This window comes from Macaca thibetana, chromosome 6, assembly GCF_024542745.1.
Source record: "Macaca thibetana thibetana isolate TM-01 chromosome 6, ASM2454274v1, whole genome shotgun sequence".
Classification (NCBI taxonomy): domain Eukaryota; kingdom Metazoa; phylum Chordata; class Mammalia; order Primates; family Cercopithecidae; genus Macaca; species Macaca thibetana.
Window position 1 is genome coordinate 48,937,265 of NC_065583.1, and position 21,673 is coordinate 48,958,937.

At 44.9% G+C, this 21,673-nt stretch overlaps 2 protein-coding genes across 9 annotated transcripts in view; one reads left to right on the forward strand and one right to left on the reverse strand.

The window, feature by feature from the left end:
• Positions 1-8,246, forward strand: part of SEPTIN8 (septin 8) — a 148,248-nt gene extending 140,002 nt beyond the window's left edge. For 3 of the 8 annotated variants that reach the window (XM_050792797.1, XM_050792790.1, XM_050792792.1), the window contains one exon: positions 6,880-8,246. In XM_050792797.1, coding sequence (XP_050648754.1) covers positions 6,880-7,045 — 166 coding nt within the window. In that variant the 3' untranslated portion in view covers positions 7,046-8,246. Of the gene's footprint in view, positions 1-265; positions 3,079-6,879 lie in introns of those variants that run through there. The other 5 variants (XM_050792795.1, XM_050792796.1, XM_050792793.1 and 2 more) reach the window with 3 other exon arrangements.
• On the reverse strand, positions 7,415-11,732 carry CCNI2 (cyclin I family member 2). Its single transcript, XM_050792864.1, has 4 exons — positions 11,151-11,732; positions 10,603-10,734; positions 9,645-9,719; positions 7,415-8,213 (listed from the first exon to the last, which is right to left on the reverse strand). The coding sequence occupies exons 1-4, from the start codon at positions 11,577-11,579 to the stop codon at positions 8,001-8,003; spliced, it is 849 nt and encodes a 282-aa protein (XP_050648821.1). The 5' UTR covers positions 11,580-11,732; the 3' UTR covers positions 7,415-8,000.
• Positions 11,733-21,673: the final 9,941 nt, after the last annotated feature.

Consider the following 21,673-nt stretch of genomic DNA (forward strand, 5'->3'; position numbering starts at 1 on the left):
CATTTATTTGAGTGGTTTTGATTGGTTATACTTACTCTTTAAATTTGAATCCAATTTTTTTGCAAAATTACTTCCGAATCAGATCTTGACCCTCAGCCTGGGACGCCACAAACGGAAGTGAATTCTCTGCTTTGCTCGTCACAAATGCCAAACTGACTGCCCTTTTGCAGTGTCCATCTTGCTGTCTTTTGCTTCTGTTTGATTTGGTCTGCATATCTTTTAATGTGTCTATTTTTGTTTTGTTTGTTTTATTTTTATTTTTCAGTTAATGCACGCACAGACTTACATGTCAAGAGTGGACTTTAGACTTTCATGTGTTAAGTTGCTTGAGTTACACCTTGTGACCCTTCTCCCATAACATGGTGTGAGGACGGACTGGGAGCTGGTACAGACTCCAGTGTTTACAGCCTTGCTTTCCCCTACCCGACCCTGGCCCCAGGCTGCCCCAGGCCTGGCGGGCCACCCCTCTCTATGCAAACACGTAAAAGCCAGGAATGCTGGAATCCAAAACTGACGAGGTTTATTTTTTTCAGAGCCAGTGGCTGGTCTTCCATTTACAGTGTCACTATTCCCTGATGGAGCTGTTATGTGCCGCTCCAGTGAAGGCCCCAGCCGGGATGCTAGGCCTAATAGTTCAGCGTGGAGATGGCAACTCACGTGGTGCCCTAGGTGCAGCTGCGTGGTCTGGTATACATGCTGCAAAATTCACCCAGTTCCCCTCATTTTAATTTTTCTAACCTAGAGCTTAATTTTAATAACTTTAAAACACTTCTAAATATTTATTTTGGCACCAGCATCAAGACAAATAATATCCTCTCCCATTATTTTCATAAGTAACACAGATTTCCTGATTTTTAAAAACTAAAAAATACCGCTAAACCTTTCTTATGTATAAAGTACGCCTATCATATACAGGGAGAGGTGGGTAATAAACTTCCTGTAATGACAGTGTTTGGCATTTCTTTGTGGATGGAATTGGAACATGAACAAGACCATGTCCAGCGTTTTTACTGTGAATGTAAATGGAACAGCAGCCTAAAGCAGTTGTCTGTGCCCCAGAGGTGCTACCTGTAAACAGGGACCAACTCCGTGTGTGTGTTAAGTGTTTGACTCCAATTAAGACTCCCAAGCAAATCCTGCATATTCCAAATGCAAAGAGTACTCAGTGGGAAAAGGTTGTTACCTCAAAGTCATTGCTTCTTTCCTGGCTGGGTGAAGAGATGAAGGTGTCTGATATATACAGACAATGAGGGAAAAATGAGCAGCAAAGGAGCTTTCCTCTTCAACTGCACTCTAAAGGGGAACATTTTAAGGAAGTACTAGCAGCTTTGATTCTTCTATGCTCCTGTTGGTTTACAAGCCACCGAGAATGTCAGTGTTGAGAATATGGCCTGGTAAAATGGGAGATGGAAAATGACTAGACGAAAGGAAGGGTAGTTTTAATGTTGAAGCACTGTGCTGGGCACTGGAGCTACCCAGAGGAATGCACAACGCTCCCCTCAAGGAGCTCACAGTCTAGCACACTCCCTGGCTGGAAGCCTCAGGAAGCCGTGCTAATTTATTGTGGAGTTGGTAGTTCGCTTTTCATGCCCCCGTCTTCTTTCTCATGACCATTTCCCACTTTCTGCCTGGCTTGCATTAGTGATATCCAGAACCAAGTCGTGGCTTCCTCCTGCCTTCCTGAGATGATGTTCTGCTCAGGGAGAGGCGGAGGGGCGAGCTGTGTGCGTCCACTGAGGCACGGCCAGGAAGAGGCAGCGTTTACCTGTGAGGGGCTCCATGCTCCAGCAGCGGAGCAGGTTCTAGTGACAATTCTCCAAGTTTTTATGCTATGACCGGGGTGGATCTAAATTTTGTGGGGCTGAAAGCTTGAATTATTTAGACAGACTTCTTTAAGAAAAACAATGTTAATATAAAATTAGGTACAGGGTCTTGGAAGGGGCCCTGAAGATTAAGGTTCATTAGCTTCACAATAAGTCCACATCTGGTTGCAACTGAAAACTGATGCTTCAGTGAGGGTATCTAAAAAGGTAAACTGGCATATATCCATGGCAAGTGTGGGCTGCCAGTGGCTCATCTCTAGGGTAATTTTATGTCTGAAAGTGTATGCAGTTGGGTCAGAGCATGACCTTTAAGATAGCCTCTTTCAGCTAACATATTTCTGAAGATGAGGCCTGGTGACCCAGCAGGTTCATTGGATACATAAGAAATGAGAATTCCTGGTTCATGGGCCAACCTGGGACTCTGGAGTGTGCAGATTTGGCCATTCGTCCATTGTGGCCTGCGGGTTGCACCCCGGGTATACTGAAAGGCCATACTCGTGGCTGGCTGCCTGCCTGTGGGCCTAAGCCTTCCCAGTATCTTCAGGGACACTTGACAGACGCGTTTTCTCAAGTCTGAGCTGCCTCCACAGGTCCCTCTAGCAAGCCTCACTGCACCTCTCCCCCTGCTGTTTGTGTTTGGAATTTTGTCATTTTTAGCTGAGACCAAATTAAACCTTGGTGCATAAAGTGAGCTTAAAACTTGCCACTGTTTAATAAGTTAGCTCTCATAGAATGTGACCCTGTCTGCAGGGTCTCATTTACCCTTCTTTTTCTCATTGTCATTTGTTGGTGTTAATAGGGCTGTCTTACAGGATCATGTTGGCATTTACTATCATGTCTTTCATAAACCATGTTTGTTTGGGGTAGAAGAATCACCGTATAATTTGTTGTCCAAACTGGGACTATTAAGAGAGAAAGGGGATGCTATTACACCAGATCAACAGGCATAAACCAGACCTGTCCCAGGCCAATGGGGATATATGGTCTTTCTAGTTGTGGGTAACCTGATCTAGGTGGTTTGTAATTGTGCATACTGACTGCATATATGTTTGTGTATGTCTAAATGTGGGCTCCCTGTTAAGTGGGGCTCATGGATACGAGGCCCGCGTGTGGCTTGCTAGTCTGTTATGTTAACATGCTTTTCTAAAATTGCTTCACGTGTTAATTCATTTACTCCTGCATTCATTGACTGTTTTTGTTCTTTTCCATTCACTTTGTACTCATTTTTTTCCATTAAATTTTGCATTTATTTTGAGTTTTTGTGGTGTCTTTTTTGGGCAGTAGCTTTTCTGATTTAACAAGTTTCCTAAGCCCATTAATCTGCTACAACTGTGGTAAAATACAGCTTGTCTGTTCTTTGAATTTTGTGGAGGTTGATCTACTTCCGCAGGAATCGTTTTAATAGGAAACCCTGCTACAGGCATCTGTGAAAAGCTCTTGGATAGGTGGGGGATGGAGGGAAGAGTCACAGGAAAGTCACAGAAAGGTAAAGGTGCAGTCTGTGGTCCACGAATCTTTATTGGACAACTGGGGGCAGGACATGAGAAAAGGGGCTCCTGCCCTCAAGGAGCATTCCTCCTTAGCAAAAAGGCTTCCCATGGGACTGCTAATATTTGAGTGTCAGAACTGCTTGGAACCACATTACATGCATTAACTCCTCTAATCCTCATCCTAATCCTATGATTAGGGACCATTCATCCCCATTTTATAGCTGAAACACAGAGGTTTAAGTAATTACCCAAGGTTACACGGCAAGTAACTGGAGAAGTTGAGATTTGAACGCTGGTAATCTGTACCCTTAATTCCTGAGCCTACAGCTGCTCCTTGGCATCTCAATGGAATGATGGAAGAGTAGTGGAAGTGTGGCCAGGTTAAAGTACACAGCCTGATGATGTGGGCTGGTGGACCTGAGACTGTTTTTTAGAGGTAGATAGCCCTAGAGGACAGGCAAAAGTTTGGCTGAGGAAGAGCAGACTGGTGGTTGAAAGGTGGTAAAAAGTACGTGGGTTTCTTTTTAAAGGAGCTTTCTCCATTGAGCACCAGGTAGATTTGGGAAGACCAAAATGAGAAAATGGGGATCCCTGCAGGAAGAGTGGTATGAACACATCCCTAATGCAGGCATAGCTCAGCTCTACTTGTGGGAAGGCAGGCAGCAAGGAGGCAAAGTATTCACCAACTTTTGAAGGACAGAGACTTTCCAGGAAGCCAGGGGGAGGAGGGTCTCCTAGGTGGTGGAAACATCATCAAATGACTTGGCTCCTTCCTTTCAGGGACGTACTGTTTGGACAAGTTTAAGACAGGTCTATGATGCTCCCTCCCTGCCCTGTTCCTCCCTGAGCCCACCTACCTTTCTTTCTGCCATAGCATCTGCCTCTGAGCTTTTTCCATCTCCATTTTCTTCACCAATCCCTGCCTTTCTATAGGTGGGGTCAAAAGGAAAATGGATTGTATCCATACTTCTCCCTGAGAAGTATTTCCCAATCTCTGAGTTGAGGTGGGATAGGAGTTCCTAATGTCAGAAAAGAATATTAGAGGGAAATAGGATGGGATCTGGGGCCTCAAGGCAAGCTTGAAAAGCACATAACACTTTTTAAAATCCACAAGTGGGACTTTGGCAATACAAAAGTGAGCTTCCCTATAGAAGAGTTCTATCATTTACAGAAAGCCAGAGCAGAAGGTTGTCTCTTATCCCAGTCCTGGGACTCACAGGTCTACCCTCTGCTTTCTCCAAGAGGTTGAGTTGGATCAGCTTTTGGAATCTAGCTCACATCCAGAGCCACCTGGTTAAGCAGCAGATGTCTTCTAGCAGTTCCCCAAAGCCCGGGACACCCAAGCTGGTATGGGCCCTCGGGATGTCCTCCTGCCTTATGCACTGTGGTCCCACTTACACTGGAAGGAAGGAGGCAGAGGGCACTCACGGCCACCACTGGAAGCTGTGAGCAGCATGGCCTCAGCATCTCCATCTGTAAAATGGGTTCTGGAGTAGAGGAGAGTTCTTGATATGACCTAGGAGATAGTGTTCCAAATATATCTGACTCTCGCAAGCCTAAATGCATGGTAGCTCAAAATAAGATTCATACAGGATTGGAAGCAATTAAAGTTTAATTTTAACAAAAGCTCCAGCAAGCGAAAGTGTGTCAAGAAAAAATAGAGATGTATACTAACTCTATAATATAGACAATTATGGTATATCTAGCCCTTGACCACTTTGCACCTAGTAAATCATTCCCTTCCCACACCATGGCTTAGCACATTTACACACACACACACACACACACACAAAGCCACCATAGTTCAGAGTGGAAGACTTCATAAACCACCTCTGAATGTGTAGCTCAGTCATTCATGTCCCCAACACAACTTACACAGCCCAGCTGGCATCTGTGTCAGCTGCACTCCCCTGCTCAGAGAATGGCTCTGTAGTAGCACAGCTTGAAAGAAGCAGCTGGCTCCTCCTCCTGGCAGCACTGTGGTTGGAGCAGGCTTGGCCTCAGAACCTGCTCATCCCAACAAAGCACTCAGAGCTGTGCCTTCCATCACAGGTGTTAGCCTATAATACCCATTCATTAGCACAAAATCCCTCTAGTTAAACTAATAACTGAAAACACTTTGCTTAAGAGTAACAAAGGAAAGATATGCTTAAAGCTTGCTCAAGTTACATTAAACAAAGCATACTTTATAATCCAGTCCTTGTAAAAAGAAGACATAAGTCATGGCCATGGTCGGGTAAATGTGTCTGCAGAGACTGTCCCATGTTAGGAGTTGCAGGCAGGGTAGTTGGGACTGGAAGCACCACATATATGTTTGGGATAAGCCTGGGAAGTTGGAAGGACTTGGCCAGCTCTGGCAGGTAGAGCAGCAAGAACTGGTCAGAACTAGCCCCAACCCTTCAGCCCTGAGCCAGGCCTGCCTCTTGGTCTCATATTCCAGCGCTCTCAGGGGCCCATGCCAACCCTTGCTGTAGAAGGAAGGAAAAACAAGCTGCCATTTGAACGTTCATTCATACTCCCTGGCTTCAGGCCCAGAGGAGAAAAAGGGAAGGCAGGGTCATGGTCTATCAGACCACCCTGATCTCTACTGACCCCAGCCTGCCTTTCCCCTCCCCACTTTATTTTTTTTCCAAGGGCTTAGTTGGGAACTTTTTCTCAGTTGCTCTTCCAGAGCCACCTTCCCTTTTTACAGGATTAATAACAAGCCAAAGAACTCATGGTAGTCCAAGCAAGGAGGTTTCACATTAGGCTCTGAAGGCCCCAGGGTGGAGGCAGAGCGGCTGGTTGGCAGGTGACATAAAGTTGTCTGTGCAGGATGATGACTGAAAACTTCTCAGTTGCTGCATTACAAGTTCCTTGCAGCAGCTGTACTGCATATCACCAACCTGTATTAGAATAGAGTGGCCATCTTCAAGCAGAACCATCATACATTCTAAGAAATTGGCAATTGAGTGCCAAAATGTTAGCATGAAGCAAGTTCAGGAAGGTCCAACCACCCAACTAAGGACCACTAATCCTACCATCTCAGGGACATCCATTTCCAACCTCAGTAAAGTTGTCATTAGTTTAACCATGCATTCCATCCTAACCTATCTGTTCTGAGGGATTCCGACACACCCCCCTCCTCCTCGTGCCCCGACAATGCTTGCCTTATGGTACCCTGTACCTGGTACCACACACTCGTACAAAGGAGAGGTGAAGGAGTTTAAAATGTATGCTCCCCAGTATTAAGCTCAGGGTTGCTTCCTCCTAAGCCAGACATCCCCCTGACCCCCCAGTCCTCTTGACTACAAGGGCTCCCATTGAGATAAAGATTCTCGCACTCTCAGAGACAACCCCCATTGGTCCAGTGAAGAGAACACATGTCCCATCTCAAGTGCATAGGGCATGGCCAAGTGTGGAAAGCCTAGCCTTTGGGCAGACTCTTTCCAGGGTTATGGCCAGAACATTTTCCAGAGGCCACAAGGGGAAAGGGTACCCCTTTGGGGTCAGAGTGCATCAGCTAAAGGGGCAAAACACAGAGCCTGGTCTGGGGCAAAGTTGATGTCTACCTGTGCTTTCTTTAGCAGATCAGATATAGGAGCACACCAACCGGGCATGAGCCTCTCCAGCTCTAAGGTGATGATGACCAAGGCCAGTGTGGAGCCCTTGAACTGCAGCAGCTGGTGGCCCGCCATACAGTGCTGCAGCTGCCTGGTCAGGGATGCGACGTGGAGGGAAGGATTCCTCTGAGGCAGCAGCTCCAACACATGGGGCCAGCTCAGGACCACCAGGGCATGGAACTGGAGACCATGGTTTTTAATGTTAGAACAGAAAACCCCATACTTTTCATATATCAATGACCAGAAGCGCAAACAATTTGAATTTCCATCAGGGAACATCAAATGTTGCCCAACCCTTTTCATTCCTATCCATGGCTCCATAAGGGGCTTGAGGCTTAATGCCCACTCTGTGGCCAAGCTGAGCTTCCACCCCAGAGACCAAAAAAAAAAAAAAAAAAAAAAAAGAGTCTGCTTTGTGACATCATGGTTATGAGTGGAAAGTACCTAGATGACAATGTTTCCATTCTGAAAAATAGAAACATACTATTCAAGACCAAGGTAGCAGAAAAGTTACTTGTATCTGCTTATCATAAGAAACTCTGCAACTTGGCAACAGTGGCCAGTTTTCATAATGAAACAGCCCTTAGTAATTTAATCTTCATGCCTCATAACAAACCAAAACCCCATGAGATTTCCACATTGCATAATTTGCCTTACTAACAGAATCATATCCTTAAGGATGACCATCATTCCCCCAACTAAAACAAATACAAACTAATGTATGATATTTTTTTAAGTGCCAGATCAATACGGTCTAAAGCCTCAATAAGGATTGTGTGTAGGTGAATAAAGACAGCTAAGTGAATGTGTGTAAAGTGTAGCAAAAGCAGACAGATATTTATGTACAGTATTCATAGAATGGAAAGTTAAATATTTTTGCAGTGTGTATTTAAAAGAGAAACTCACCATAATAGTGCCGTCTAAAAATCTTTGTAAAGTTAATTTAATGTCCTTTAGAAGTGGGAGTCTGGTGGAACTGTGTTGGATTTAAGATACCTTTTCACTCTCCCGTACGTCGTGAGCCTTGTGGGTCACCTCACTGTGGTGCATGTGCAAGGGCGTGTGCACGCCTGTGCTTTGCCGTCCTATGTTGTAAACAGCTGTTCCAAAGGCACAAATGAGTTTAGGGTAGACTCTGTAAACGCCTCCTTACTCACTATAGTCAAGAAGTCCAGCGGCGTCCCAATATAGAGGTCCCAGTGCAGTCTGTCCAGAATAGCCAGCTCCATCCTTAGCAGCTCATTCGGGGAATAGTCAGAGCCATAGTGCTTTATGAAGTCTTTTACTTGTGGAATAAACTGTAAAAAGAAAATAAAGAGGCCAAAGCCCTACATCATGTCATAGTAGCTTTTGTTTTCTTATCCATGGGGACTGGGCATTCATGACCTTAGTGGAGTTGTCTTCCTGTGGCCTGCCACAGAAAATGCTTCTGAAAGAAATACTAAACCAGATCTTGGCTATCTGTCAAATCCTCAGGTAGTTATGTAGTGAACATTACATGGTCCCCCTCTGAAACCAGGTCTTGATCCCCCAACTGCATACTAGCTCATACCCAACGGTGCTTTGGAGGCTGGGGCTGTGCCATCTCCCCTGTTCAGCTGCAAGAACTCACCCAAAGCTTTCCAGGAGCCATGGGTTCTGGTTCTGCCTATCCCTATTCCTGATCCCTACCATGGGTACTGGGCATACAGAAAAAACTATGCTTTTGAGCTTCCTAGTCTGTACCAGACAGACACATTGATAAAACCTCCTATGGGTTTTTCAGCATCACAACTGCAAACTTCCTTCAACCTTGATTGAAGGTGGTTCAGTTCTGGAAAATCTATGGCTTTTCCCACAGAGGGACTAATGAGACTTGTCTATGAGTAAACATTCAAGTACTAAGTATATTAAAGGCTTGATCCTATGTTTTTAGATAGACAGAAGTATTACTATAACATCCAGAAAAAGGGTCACTTGATTTTTAAAAGCAACTTGGGCATTAATTCTATTCTAATAAATAGGAGTTTAAAACATTTTTATTGAAGGTTTGGAACTGGACACACAACTTCTTCCCTGCCTCATCAGACCCAGAGATCAGCTAAGGGTGACCCCTGTGGCAATGGCAGTGATTTCACCATCCCCAAAATGAGAAAAGTTGGAGGGAGGTAGGAAAGTTTGGAAAGGGTATTAGGAGATGATCTCCTCCTGAACATATGGCACAGTGAAATTCAGCCATTCAGGCATGCCTGAAGCACTCATGGGCCCTTGTACTTTACCCCCAGCACATGGCCCTCCTGTCCCTCTCAGGGGTCCCAGAGTTCCCAAAGACCAGCTTCATTGACACAGCCAAGTCCTCAAGTCTCAGGCAGCTTTCTTAGACATAATTGCTTGGGGTGGATGTTAAGTCACATGGTTTGGGAGGCCTTTTTCCTTGCTCAACAGCAGATGCCCCTGTTGAGAGAGAGGTAGCATTTGGCATCAACCAGTGAGGCCATATGTATCTGTCAAGAGTTCAGGTCTCTAGGTTTGGTGGGCCAGGACAGTTCAGCTGTTCTACTTGTTCATTTGTGGGGTCTCAAAGTCTGACAAGCCAATGGAAGGGACAGCAGAGATGCTGGCAAGTTGGTGACTTTTCCAGAACATCCACCATACGTGAAGGGCACAGACCTATCATGAAACTGGAGTCCTCCAATGTTACACCCCTATACCTGAAGTGCAGCCCAGTGTGGACTTCCAAGAATGCATACCTCCTGTTCTTCATTAACTTTTGCAGCAAGCCTCAAGGAAGTAATTGTGGCGCAATGTAGGTATTTCTCTTTTACCTGCGGTATGGAACAAACACATTTGAGCAGAATATGAATGCCAGAAACAAACTGAAAAGCATCTGTGTTTGTTTTTTTTTAATATACTTTTTTGAGACGGAGTCTCACTCTGTTGCTCAGACTGGAGTGCAGTGGCATGATCTTGGCTCACTGCAAACTCCACCTCCTGATTTTGAGTGATTCTCCTGCCACAGCCTCCTGAGTAGCTAGGACTACAGGCACGGGCCACCACGCCTGGCTAATTTTTGTATTTTTAGTAGAGACAGGGTTTCACCATATTGGCCAGGCTGGTCTCGAACTCCTGACTTCAGGTGATCCACCCCCCCCCACCCCACCCTTTGACCTCCCAAAGTGCTGGAATTACAGGCATGAGCCATTGCCCCCAGCTATTTGTTTTAATAAGCTTTTTTCCATTTTTAAAAGGCTCCATTTCTCCACAAGACAGAATGTTAGTGCCATTTTTAGATCTGACCAATGAGGATGCTCCTGATTTCAGAACTGCAGATGACTGGGCAGTATTCCTTCATTTCGGGACTGACTGGAGGTGGGAAATACGGCACCTTCTCAGGGAACTCAGTCTCATCCTAGCCTCAAGCTGCCCTCGACAGGTCGAGACAAGCACATCTTACCTCATTACAGAGGAAGCCCTTTCCCAGCTACTTCCTCTCACGCTCCCCGAGCCCTGACCCTGATGACCACATGACCCTGAGACAGCCAGTGTAGGATGTGGAGAGGTTCCAAAACCAGTTCTACCACTCGAAGCAAGTTAGTTTATACACCTTGGTTTGAGCCTCTGGAACCCCTCACCTCTCAAGCAGGAATGGGGAACAAAGGTTAGTTTCTTCTTTCACCATCTGCCACCGTCCCTCAGAGGCCTCCCTACCTTCACTGATATCAGGAGGCGGCTGAAGATGGTGAGGGCCAGGTTGAAAGTGGATTGGGAGAAGTAAAAGATGTTCTGAAGCCGCAGGAGCCACAGCACGACTCCCTCGAAGGCATTGCAGATTTCATCCCGCTAGGAAGAAGAGCAGGTGGGGCGAGGAAGGTCGTTAGCGGCCACTCCTGGTCCCCCAGGAGCAGGAGCCTCCTACTTAAGGTGCCGGGGGGCAGTGAGAAGTCCCTTCCCCTGCAGGCCCGCTGGGAGTAAGCGCCCAGCTGGCGCAGCGGCTCACCCATCACCCCCACCCCGTGCGCCCGCTTTTCGTCGTAGGCCGAGTTCCTTGATTCAAACAGGCCCTCTTCCGAAGGCCCTGCTATCAAGACGCCCTCTTAGAGAGAAGCTGGTGGGTCCAGCCTCGTGCCTCTCGTGAGGGGCCACACCTGGGGAAGCGCCTGGCCTCCAGGTGCAGAACATCGGACCGCTGGTGCAGGTGGAGGCCACATCCGCCTTCCGTGTGCGCGCAAGGAGGGCCACGCTGCGGGGACGGGTACCTGGGGTTTGCCGCCCCGCCACAGGCGCGCCTCGCGGTCCTGGGCCAGCTGCAAGTGGCAGAGCAGCCGGCGCTCGTCGAGGACGCCTTCCAGGTTGCGCGGCTTGGGGGACTGTGGAGCGGGCCGCGGAGCTTGCTCCGAGGCGGCTGCGGGGACCGGGTCTGTGGTTCTCCCGGCCGGGGCCGTATTACGCCGGGGCCGCAGGCGGACTGTCGCGGACGCAGCGTGGAGGGAAGCCGCTCCGGGCTGGCTGGTCCCAGGGCACCTGCTCCGGGTGCTCGGGGGCAGAGGGGCCTCCCCCGGAGACCGCGGGAGAGGAACGCCCAGGGCTGCTTCCTCCAGATGGGCGCCTGGACGCCCGCCTGGGCTCTGGACTGCGCTGACTTCTGAGCTCGACGGTTGCGGCGGGAACCGAGCGCCCGAGGCCATGTCATGAGCGGGATCCTAAGTCTGAGTCGCTGCTTAACCCTGCATTTTATAACCCAGCGCCCACAACACTGCAGCCTGCGGCGCCGCCGGGGGAGGCGGGGAGGCGGGCTCGGCGAGCCCCACCCACAACGCTCCCGGTGGAGCTACCCCTCGCGCACCCGGCCGCGCTTCCTGGGCACTCGCCCCGCAGGTGCGCGGCGCGCACCCAGGACACGGTAGGACTGGGCGCGCACAGGCGGGTGGCGGACCCCGACCCTTCCCTCCATCCCCGCTGCTGCCTACCGCACGCCTCTTCCCCCCTGCCGGCCGTGCTCCCTGCGCAGAGCCCCCAGCCGCGGGTGGGGCGGCTGGAGACTGCGCTCGCCTTAGGCCGGGACTCCCGGCCGCAGACCCTGGGTCTTACCTCATATTACACACCTGGGGACATAAGACCAGGCAAAGGAACAGCGAGAGCGCCCTCCTCAGACAGGCTTGAAATGGAATTCCAGACGCGCTGTGTGACCTCATGCGTGTGTCGTGACCTCTCAGAGCCTTGGCTACCTCTTCTCCAAAAAAAAAAAAAGTGATAATACTTCCCTCACAAGGTGATTAATTCATTCATATATATATATATTTGTTTATGTATCTATACATACATATATAGCTATAAACGTATAATAAGGAAAATCATACAAATCATATATATGTATATATACACACACATAAATTTTAGGGGTGGGTCTTGCTCTGTTGCCCAGGCTGGAGTGCCGTGGCTATTCTCAGGTGTCATCACAGCACACTACAACCTCAAACTCCTGGGCTCAAGCTACCCTCAACTTCAGCCTCCCAAGTAGCTGAGACAGGTGCACACCACCATGCCTGGGTCCTAAGTTATATTTTGTTTAAAAATTCATTACATTAAATGCATATTAAAAATATATGGGAATACCAGAAGGACAAGAAAGAGAGGAACAGAAGAAATATGTGGAACAATAACGACTGAGAATGAATATTCCCAAATTAATGCCAAACACCAAACCACAATCTAGGAAGCTCTGAGAACATTAAGAAAGATAAATGCCAAGAACTACACCTAGACATTCCTATTTAAACTGTAGAAAATCAAAGAAACTATCAACAGAGTCAGCAGACAACCTACAGAATGGGAGAAAAGTATTAGCAAATTACGCATTTGACAAAGGTCATAATATCCAGAATCTGTAAGGAACTTAATTAAACAAGCAAAAAACAACCCCACCAAAAAACAGTCAAAAAGATATGAACAGACTTCTCAAAGGAAGATATACAAGCGGTCAACAAACATGAAAAAATGCTCCACATCACTAATAATCAGAGTAATGCATCTCACACCAATCAGAATGGCTACTATTAAAAAGTTAAAAAACAACAGATGCTGGTGAGGCTGCAGAGAAGAAAAGGGAATGCTCATACACTGCTGGTGGTAATGCAAATTAATTCAGTCACTGTGGAAAGCAGTTTGGAGATTTCTCAAACAACTTAAAACAGTACTATTCAACCCAGCAGTCCCTTTACTGGGTATATACCCAAAAGGAAAATAAATTGTTCTACCATAAAGACACATATATTTGCATGTTCATCACAGTACTTGTCACAGTAGCAAAGACACGGAGTCAACCTAGGTGCCCTTCAGTGGTGGACTGGATAAAGAAAAGGTGGTACATATACAACATGGAATACTATGTAGCCATCAAAAAGAATGAAATCATGTCCTTTGCAGCAAACATGGATGTAGTTGGAAGCTATTATCCCAAGCAAATTAACACAGGAACAGAAAATCATATACTACATGTTCTTACTTATAAGTAAGCATTGAGTACACATGAATGTAAAGATGGCAATAGTAGACACTGGAGGCTACCAGAGCAGGGAGGGAGGGAGGGGACAAGGGTTGAATAACTATGGGGTACCGTGCTCAGTACCTGGGTAACAGGATCATTCATACCTCAAGTCTCAGCATCACGCAATATGCCAGAATCTAAAATAAAATTTGAAAAAAACCTGCAGAAAATCAAGATTAAAAAAAAAATCTCAAAAGAAGCTGGCCTGTAATCTCAGCACTTTGGGAGGCTGAGGTGGGAGGATCACTTGAGGTCAGGAGTTCAAGACCAGCCTGGCCAACATGGTGAAACCCCGTCTCTACTAAAAGTACAAAATTAGCCAGGTGTGGCATAGTCCCAGCTATTCAGGAGGCTGAGGCACAAGAATCACTTGAATCCAAGAGGTGGAGATTGCAGTAAACTGAGATCATGCCACTGCACTCCAGCCTGGGTGACAGAGGGAGACTCCATCTCAAAAAAAAGAAAAGGAAGGAAAGAAAGAAAGAGTGAGCAAAGCCAGGAGCAGGAGCAGGGTAGGGTGAGGTGGGAATAAGATAAGGTGGGATAAGGATAAGAATCACATTGGACTTGTCTTCGGAAATCATACAAGCAAGAAGAGTGGAGTGAAGTATTTAAAGTTTTGAGAGAAAACCCCACCAGCCTAGAATTCTGTATTCAACAAAATTATCCTTCAGAAGTGAAAGAGAAATAGTTTCACAAACAAAACTGAAGGAATTTCTCACCAGTAGACCTGCTTTGCAAGAAATGTTAAAAGAAATTTTTCAGAGAGAAGGAAAATGATGTAGGTCATAAATTTCGAGCTACATGAAGAACGAATGTTAAGGAATAATTGAAAGTAAAATAAAACTTTTGTTTTTCTTATTCCTAATTGGTCTAATAATCATTTATTCAAAATCAATAATGTATTTGATGATTATAGGTTATGGATAAGTTAAATGAATGACAACAATGATACTAGGCATGGGAGGGAAGAATTAAGAATACTTTGTTGTAAGGTACCTGTGCTGCCTGGAAAGCAGTATAATGTTACTTGAAAGTGGACTTGAATTAGTTATAAATGTATATTGCAAACTGTAGGACAACCAGCAAAAAAAGTTTTAAAAAAAGTATGATTCGTATGCACTAAGAAAGGAGAGAAAATGGAATCATATAAAATGCTAGTAACACCAATGGTAGCTTGAATCCACAGGAAACAAGGAAGAACAAGAAATAGTCAATAAGAAGATTAATATTACAAACTCTATAAATACAAACTTGGCTCTATTTTCTTCTCTCAGCTACTTTAGAAGATTTAAAATACTTAAAATTTTATAACAAAGTTATAACAAAGTATTGTTTGGTTTATAACATATGTAAGTATAATCTGTATAATAATAGCACAAAAAGAGGAGGAGGGAACAGAAGTAAATGGGAGTTACCTTTTTTTTTCTTTTCTTTTTTTTTTTTTTTTTTTTTTTGAGATGGAGTTTCACTCTTGTTGCCCAGGCTGGAGTGCAATGGCGCAATCTCGGCTCACCGCAACCTCCGCCTCCCAGGTTCAAGCGATTCTCCTGCCTCAGTCTCCCTAGTAGCTGGGATTACAGGCATGTGCCACCACGCCCAGCTAATTTTGTATTTTTTAATAGAGACGGGGTTTCTCCACCTTGGTCAGGCTGGTCTCGAACTCCCGACCTCAGGTGATCTGCCCGCCTTGGCCTCCTAAAGTGCTGAGATTACAGGTGTGAGCCACTGGGCCTGGCCAGGAGTTACATTTATATATGTCACTGGAATTCAATTATTATAAATCAGAAGTATTATAGATTCTGATAAGATCTATATCGGAAGCCTTAGAGGTTTTTTTTTTTTTTTTTTTTTTTTTTTTTTTGAGACGGAGTCTCGCTCTGTCACCCAGGCTGGAGTGCAGTCATTGCAACCTCTGCCTCCCGGGTTCAAGCAACTCTCCTGCCTCAGCCTCCCAAGTAGCTGGGACTACAGGTGCCTGTCACCATGCCCAGCTAATTTTTGTATTTTTGATAGGGACAGGGTTTCACCATATTGGCCAAGCTGGTCTCAGACTCCTGACTTTGTGATATGCCTGCCTTGGCCTCCCAAAGTGTTGGGATTACAGGTGTGATCCACCGTGCCCAGCCTTTTTTGTTTGTTTGTTTATTTGAGACAAAGTCTTGCTCTGTTGCCCAGGCTGGAGTACTATGGTGTGATCTTGGATCACTGCAACCTCTGCCTCCTGGGTTCAAGCGATTCTCCTGCTGCAGCCTCCTGAGTAGCTGGTATTACAGGTGTACGCCACTGTGTCCAGCTAATTTTTCTATTATTCATAGAAACGGGGTTTTCCCATGTTGGTCAGGCTGGTCTCGAACTCCTGACCTCAAGTGATTCGCCTGCGTCAGCCTCCCAAAGTGCTGGGATTACAGGCATGAGCCACTGGGCCCACCAAGGAAATAACTTTAAAAAATAGTAAACCAGGCCGGGCGCGGTGGCTGAAGCCTGTAATCCCAGCACTTTGGGAGGCCGAGACGGGCGGATCATGAGGTCAGGAGATCGAGACCATCCTGGCTAACACGGTGAAACCCCGTCTCTACTAAAAAATACAAAAAAACTAGCCGGGCGAGGTGGCGGGCGCCTGTAGTCCCAGCTACTCGGGAGGCTGAGGCAGGAGAATGGCGTAAACCCGGGAGGCGGAGCTTGCAGTGAGCTGAGATCACGCCACTGCACTCCAGCCTGGGCGACGGAGCGAGACTCCGTCTCAAAAAAAAAAAAAAAAAAAAAAGTAAACCAATAATTAAAGAAATTCAAATGTTAAACTATAAAAGATTCACGTAACGAAAAACCAGTGAAGGAGGAACAGAAGAACAGAAAGACAATACGACATATCAAAAAACAAAAAGCAGGCTGGGCATGGTGGCTCACGCCTGCAATCCTAGCACTTTGGGAGGCTGAGGAGGGAGAACTGCTTGAGCCCAGGTGTTTGATACCAGCCTGGGCAGCATAGAGAGATCCTGTCTGTATCAAAAAAAAAAAAAAAAGCAGGGCATGATGGCGCATGCCTGTGGGCCCAGCCACTCAGGAGGCTGAGGCAGGAGGATGGCTTGAGCCCATGAAGTTGAGGCTGCAGTGAGCCACGTTTGTATCATTGCACTCCAGCCTGGGTGACAGAGTGAGACCCCATCTCAAAAAAGGAAGGAAGAAAGGAGGGAAGGAGGGAGGGAGGGAGGGAGGCAGGGAGGGAAGGAAGGAAGGAGGGGAGGAAAGAAGGAAGGGAGGGAGGGAGGGAGGGAGGGAAAGGGGCAGGGAGGAAGGAAGGGAAAACAAAAAGAAAAATGGGATACTTACATCTAATATTATCAATAATAACGTTAAATGTGAATGGGCTAAACAATTGTATTAAGTCTGCTAGGGCTGCGTAATGGACTGAATGTTTATGTCCCTCCCAAATTCGTATTTTTTTTTCTTGTTTGTTTTTTGTTTTTGAGACGGAGTCTCGTTCTGTCGTCCAAGCTGGAGTACAGTGATGCCATCTCGGCTCACTGAAAGCTCTGCTTCTTGGCTTCAAGAGAGTCTCCTGCCTCAGCCTCTCGAGTAGTTGGGTCTACAGGCACGTGCCGCCACGACTGGCTAATTTTTGTATTTTTAGTAGAGACAGGGTTTAGCCATGTTGGCCAGGCTGGTCTTGAACTCCTAACCTCAAGTGTTCCTCCTGTCTTAGCCTCCCAAAGTGCTGGGATTACAGTACTGAACTATCACACCCTGTTGCAAATTCATATTTTGAAACCCTAACCTGCAATGTGATGGTATTTGGAGATGAGACCTTTGGGAGGAAGTTGGGGCTCTCAGACGTCATGAAGGTGGGACCTTTGTGATGAAATTAGTGCCCTTCTAAGAAGAACTTGCTCCCTATCCTCAGCTTATTCTGTGAGGCAAGTATCACCCTGATGCTCTAACCGAGAGAGAGAGAGAGAGAGAGAGAGACAGAAAAGAAAACAAGGTTGGTTTTAACATCTAAAAATCAATATGTATCTGATAAAGGACATAAACACATTTTATCAGAAAAAGCATTTGACAAAATCACACACTTTTTCATAATAAAAAACACTCCACAAACTAGAAAATTTTCCAGTGTAAAGCGCATTTATGAAAAACCTGCAGATAACATCAGACTTAATAGTAAATGATCAAATGCTTTCCACCTGAAATCATCAATAAGACAAGAATGTCTGTGTTCACCAGTTCTGTTCAACAATGTACAGGAGAGTCTAGCCAGGGCAATTAGGCGAGAAAAAGAAAGAAAAAGCATCCAGGTTGGAAAGAAATCATATCGTCTTTATTTGCAGATGATATGATTTTGTATATAGAAAATCTTTAGGAATCCACTAAAAAAAAAGTTTAGGAAAGTTGCAGAGTACAAGATCACTGTACTATAAAAGTCAATTTTATTTCTGTACACTATAATGAATAATCTGAAAATGAAATTTAAAAAACAGTTTCATTTACAACAGCATAAAAATAATAAAATATTTGTTACAAAAATTAGCCGGATATGGTGGCACGTGCCTGTAATCCCAGCTACTCGGGAGGATGAGGCAGGAGAATCCCTTGAACTCGGCGGGGAGGTGGAGGTTACAGTGAGCCGAGACTGTGCCATTGCACTCCAGCCTGGGCCACAGATTGAGACTCCATCTCAAAAAACAAACAAAAAATAAAATATTTGGGAAAAATATTAATATAATAAAAAAATGTAAAATGTATACATTGAAAACTACAAAACATCACTAAAAGAAATTAAAGAAAACCTAAATAAATGGAAAGACATTCTGTGTTCATGGGTAGGAAGACTTAAATTGTTAAAATGGCAATACTCTCCAATTTAATCTATATATTTTGCATAATCCCTGTTAAAATTCCAGCTGTCTTTTTGCAGATATTGACAAAGTGTTCCTGAAATTCTTAAAGAAATTCAAGGGATTCAAAATGGCCAAAAAATCTTGAAAAAGAAGAAAGTTGGAGGCCCCACCCTATCTAATTTCAAAACTTACTACTAACATAAAGTAGTCAAGACAGTGTGGTATTGGTATTAGGATGGACTATACATCAGTGGACTAGAATCGAGGGTCTAGAAACCAATGCTTGCATTAATGATCAGTTTAACAAAGGTGCCAGTTCAATGGGGTAAAGAATAGTTTTTTCAGACAAGATCAGGCTCATTCAGGGTGGTATGGCTATAGACAAGAATAGTCTTTTCAGCAAATGGTTCTGGGACAGCTGGATATTCACATACAGAAGAATGAATTTGAATCCCTCCATCACACTGTATACAAAAAGTAACTCAAAATAGGGCCAGGCACGGTGGCTCATGCCTGTAATCCCAGCACTTTGGGAGGCTGAGGTGGGTGGATCACCTGTGGTCGGGAGTTTGAGACCAGACTGACCAACATGGAGAAACCATCTCTACAAGAATACAAAATTAGCCTGCTGTGGTGGCTCATGCCTGTAATCCCAGCTACTCAGGAGGCTGAGGCAGGAGAATCGCTTGACCCCAGGAGGCAGAGGTTGCCGTGAGCTGAGATCGCGCCACTGCTCTCCAGCTTGGGTGACAGAACGAGACTCTGTCTCATAAACAAAAAACAAACAAACAACAACAAAAAAAACCCCCACAAAATAGATTATAGACCTGAATGTGACAGCTAAAACTATAAAACTCTAGGTAAATCTTCATGATCTTGGGTTAGGAAATGGTTTCTTACATATGTACCAAAAGCATAGTGACAAAAGAAAAAATACGTAAATTGGACTTGATCAAAATTTAAAACTCTTGTGCTTCAAAGGACGATACCAATAAAGTAAAAAGAAAACCCACAGAATGGGGGAAAATATTTGCATGTCATATACTTGAAAAGGGCTTTGCATTCAGAATATATAGAGAACTCTTACAACTTAATAATGAAAAGACAAATAAAATGGTCAAAGGATTTGAATGAACATTTCTCCAAAGAAGTTATACAAATTGCAAAAGCACATGAAAAAAATGCTCAACATCATTATGATCAGGGAAATGAAAATAAATAAAAACTCCAGCAAGATACTACTTTACACAAAAGTGAGTGTTGGCAAGGATGTGGAGAAATTGTAAACCTTACATGTTACTGGTGGGAATTTAAAATGGTGCACTACTGTGGAAAACAACTTGGCAGTTCCTCGAAATGTTAAACATTAGCATTACCAAATGATCCAGCAATCCTACTTCTAGATGTGTAACCAAGAGGAAGGAAAACATAGGTTCATACAAAAACTTGTAGCAGCATTATTCATGATAGGCAAAAGGTAGAAACAAACCAAATATCCTTCAATGACAAATAGGTAAAAAACATGTGATAGCCATACAATGGAATATTATTCGGCCATAAAAAGTAACAAATTGCTGATATATGCTACTATAGGGATAAAGTTTGAAAACATTGTAAGTGAAAGAAGTTACTCACAAAAGGTTGCATATTGTGTAATTTCATTTATATGAAATGTCCAGAATAGGCAAATCCATAGAGATAGAAAGTAGATTGGTGGTTGTCTAGGTCTGGGATGTTGGCAGTGGGGTGGGAGGAGGGTTGCAGAGAGCAAGGGGGAGTGGCTTATGAGTGTAGAGTGTCTTTTTGAAATGATAAAAATGTTCTAGGTTATGGATGCACAACTCCATATATAGTAGGAACTATTGACTTGTACAATTTAAATTGGTGAATTGTATGTTATGGTGTGTAAATTATATCTCAGTAAAGCTTGTATGTGTGTACATATATAAAATATTGAATGGTGATAGGTACTATGGAGAAATATAAAGTAGGCAGGGAAAAAAAGAAGAGTTGGGGCTGAAGGTTGGAGTTTTAAATAAGGAAATCATATTTGGATTCACTGGGATTATGTGAACAAAGACTTTCTGGAGGAGGTGAGTGGGTCAGGTGGTTATTTAGGGAAAGAACTTTCTAGGCTGCCTGGGTTTGGACCTGGGCTCTGTCATTGTTTGAATGTATGACCTTGGAAAAGTTATTTAATGGTCCTGTGCCGCCATTACTTTATCTGTAAAATAATAATAAATAGTATCTATTTCAAAAGGTTATTGTGTGGATTAAATGAATTTAAAAAAGAAAGCATGTAGAACAGTACACTGGCACTATGTAAAATGCCTTATCATTATTTTCCTCAGTTCCTACTGCAAGCTCACAGCCCTTGCATGCTAAGATGGAAGCACGACGGGAATGTTGGATGATACAAGGAGGCCAGGTGGGGCTGGTGCAGAAGAAGCAAGAGGGAGGATTGTAGGGCTTGTGGCTTTAGCTTTGTAAGATGGGAAATCAATGGAGGGTTTTGAGCAGAGAAAAGAGAAGATCTGATTCATGTTTTAGCACCAGCACTCTGGCTCTTGTCCAGCACACTGAAAGGGGACAAGGACACAATCAAGGAAACCAGTTCTAAGCGACTGTAGTAATGCATGTGAGAGACGATGGTGGTGGGAGAAGTGGCCAAATGGTTCCACTACGAAGACAGATACAACAGGCTGTATTTAAAGATACACTATTCATACACATGAAAGAGCTTGCAGTTTTGACCTGAGCAGTTGTCGGAATTAAGCTCCCACATATTGAGACGAAGGAAGTCTGGGAAGAATGAGAGGGAGCCCTTTTTAATTTTTTAATGGGGGTGGAGTGGGGTAGTGGGGCGACTGATGGGGGATCAAGATTTCAATTCTGGACATGAATAACTTGAAATACCCATTACACATTCAAGTGGACTGGAAAGAGGATGGACGGATCATTGGTTCTTTGACCAACACGTATAAAAATCCCACTCTGTGCCAGGCTCTGTGTAGGCTCTGGAGATACGTGTGAAAATACTAAACCACCTCCTTAAGAGCTCACTTTCTAATGGTAAGACCGGTCATGAGGAAGTTAGCAATCAAGCGAGGTCAGGTAGGTGAGGTCTTTAACTCTTCGGATGAGAGAAAATGTGCAATTGCTATTACTGATTTTAACATTCCGGGTATTGCAAGGACCAGCAGACGGGCCTAAGAGCTGCTACTCCTCCCAACCCGGGGCTGCCAGGTTATCTCCGCCTCAGTGCGGGCCACATTTCTAGCGCAGCAGAATGGCAGCATTGCGCACGCGCGGCCTCTGTCTGGAGTCCTAGGAGATGGACTCGGAAAGCCTCCGCGCAGGCGTAATTCAAGGGCCATGAGAGTCTGAGACTGGGCTT

Excerpts from the sequence above, each read along its gene's own strand:
- CCNI2 (XM_050792864.1), bottom strand. The coding sequence starts at position 11,579 with ATGGCCTCGGGCGCTCGGTTCCCGCCGCAACCGTCGAGCTCAGAAGTC. Across the intron at positions 10,735-11,150 it reads GGCGGGGCGGCAAACCCCAG|CGGGATGAAATCTGCAATGC; the intron begins GTACCCGTCCCC and ends TCTTCTTCCTAG. Across the intron at positions 9,720-10,602 it reads GCCTCCTGATATCAGTGAAG|GTAAAAGAGAAATACCTACA; the intron begins GTAGGGAGGCCT and ends TCCATACCGCAG.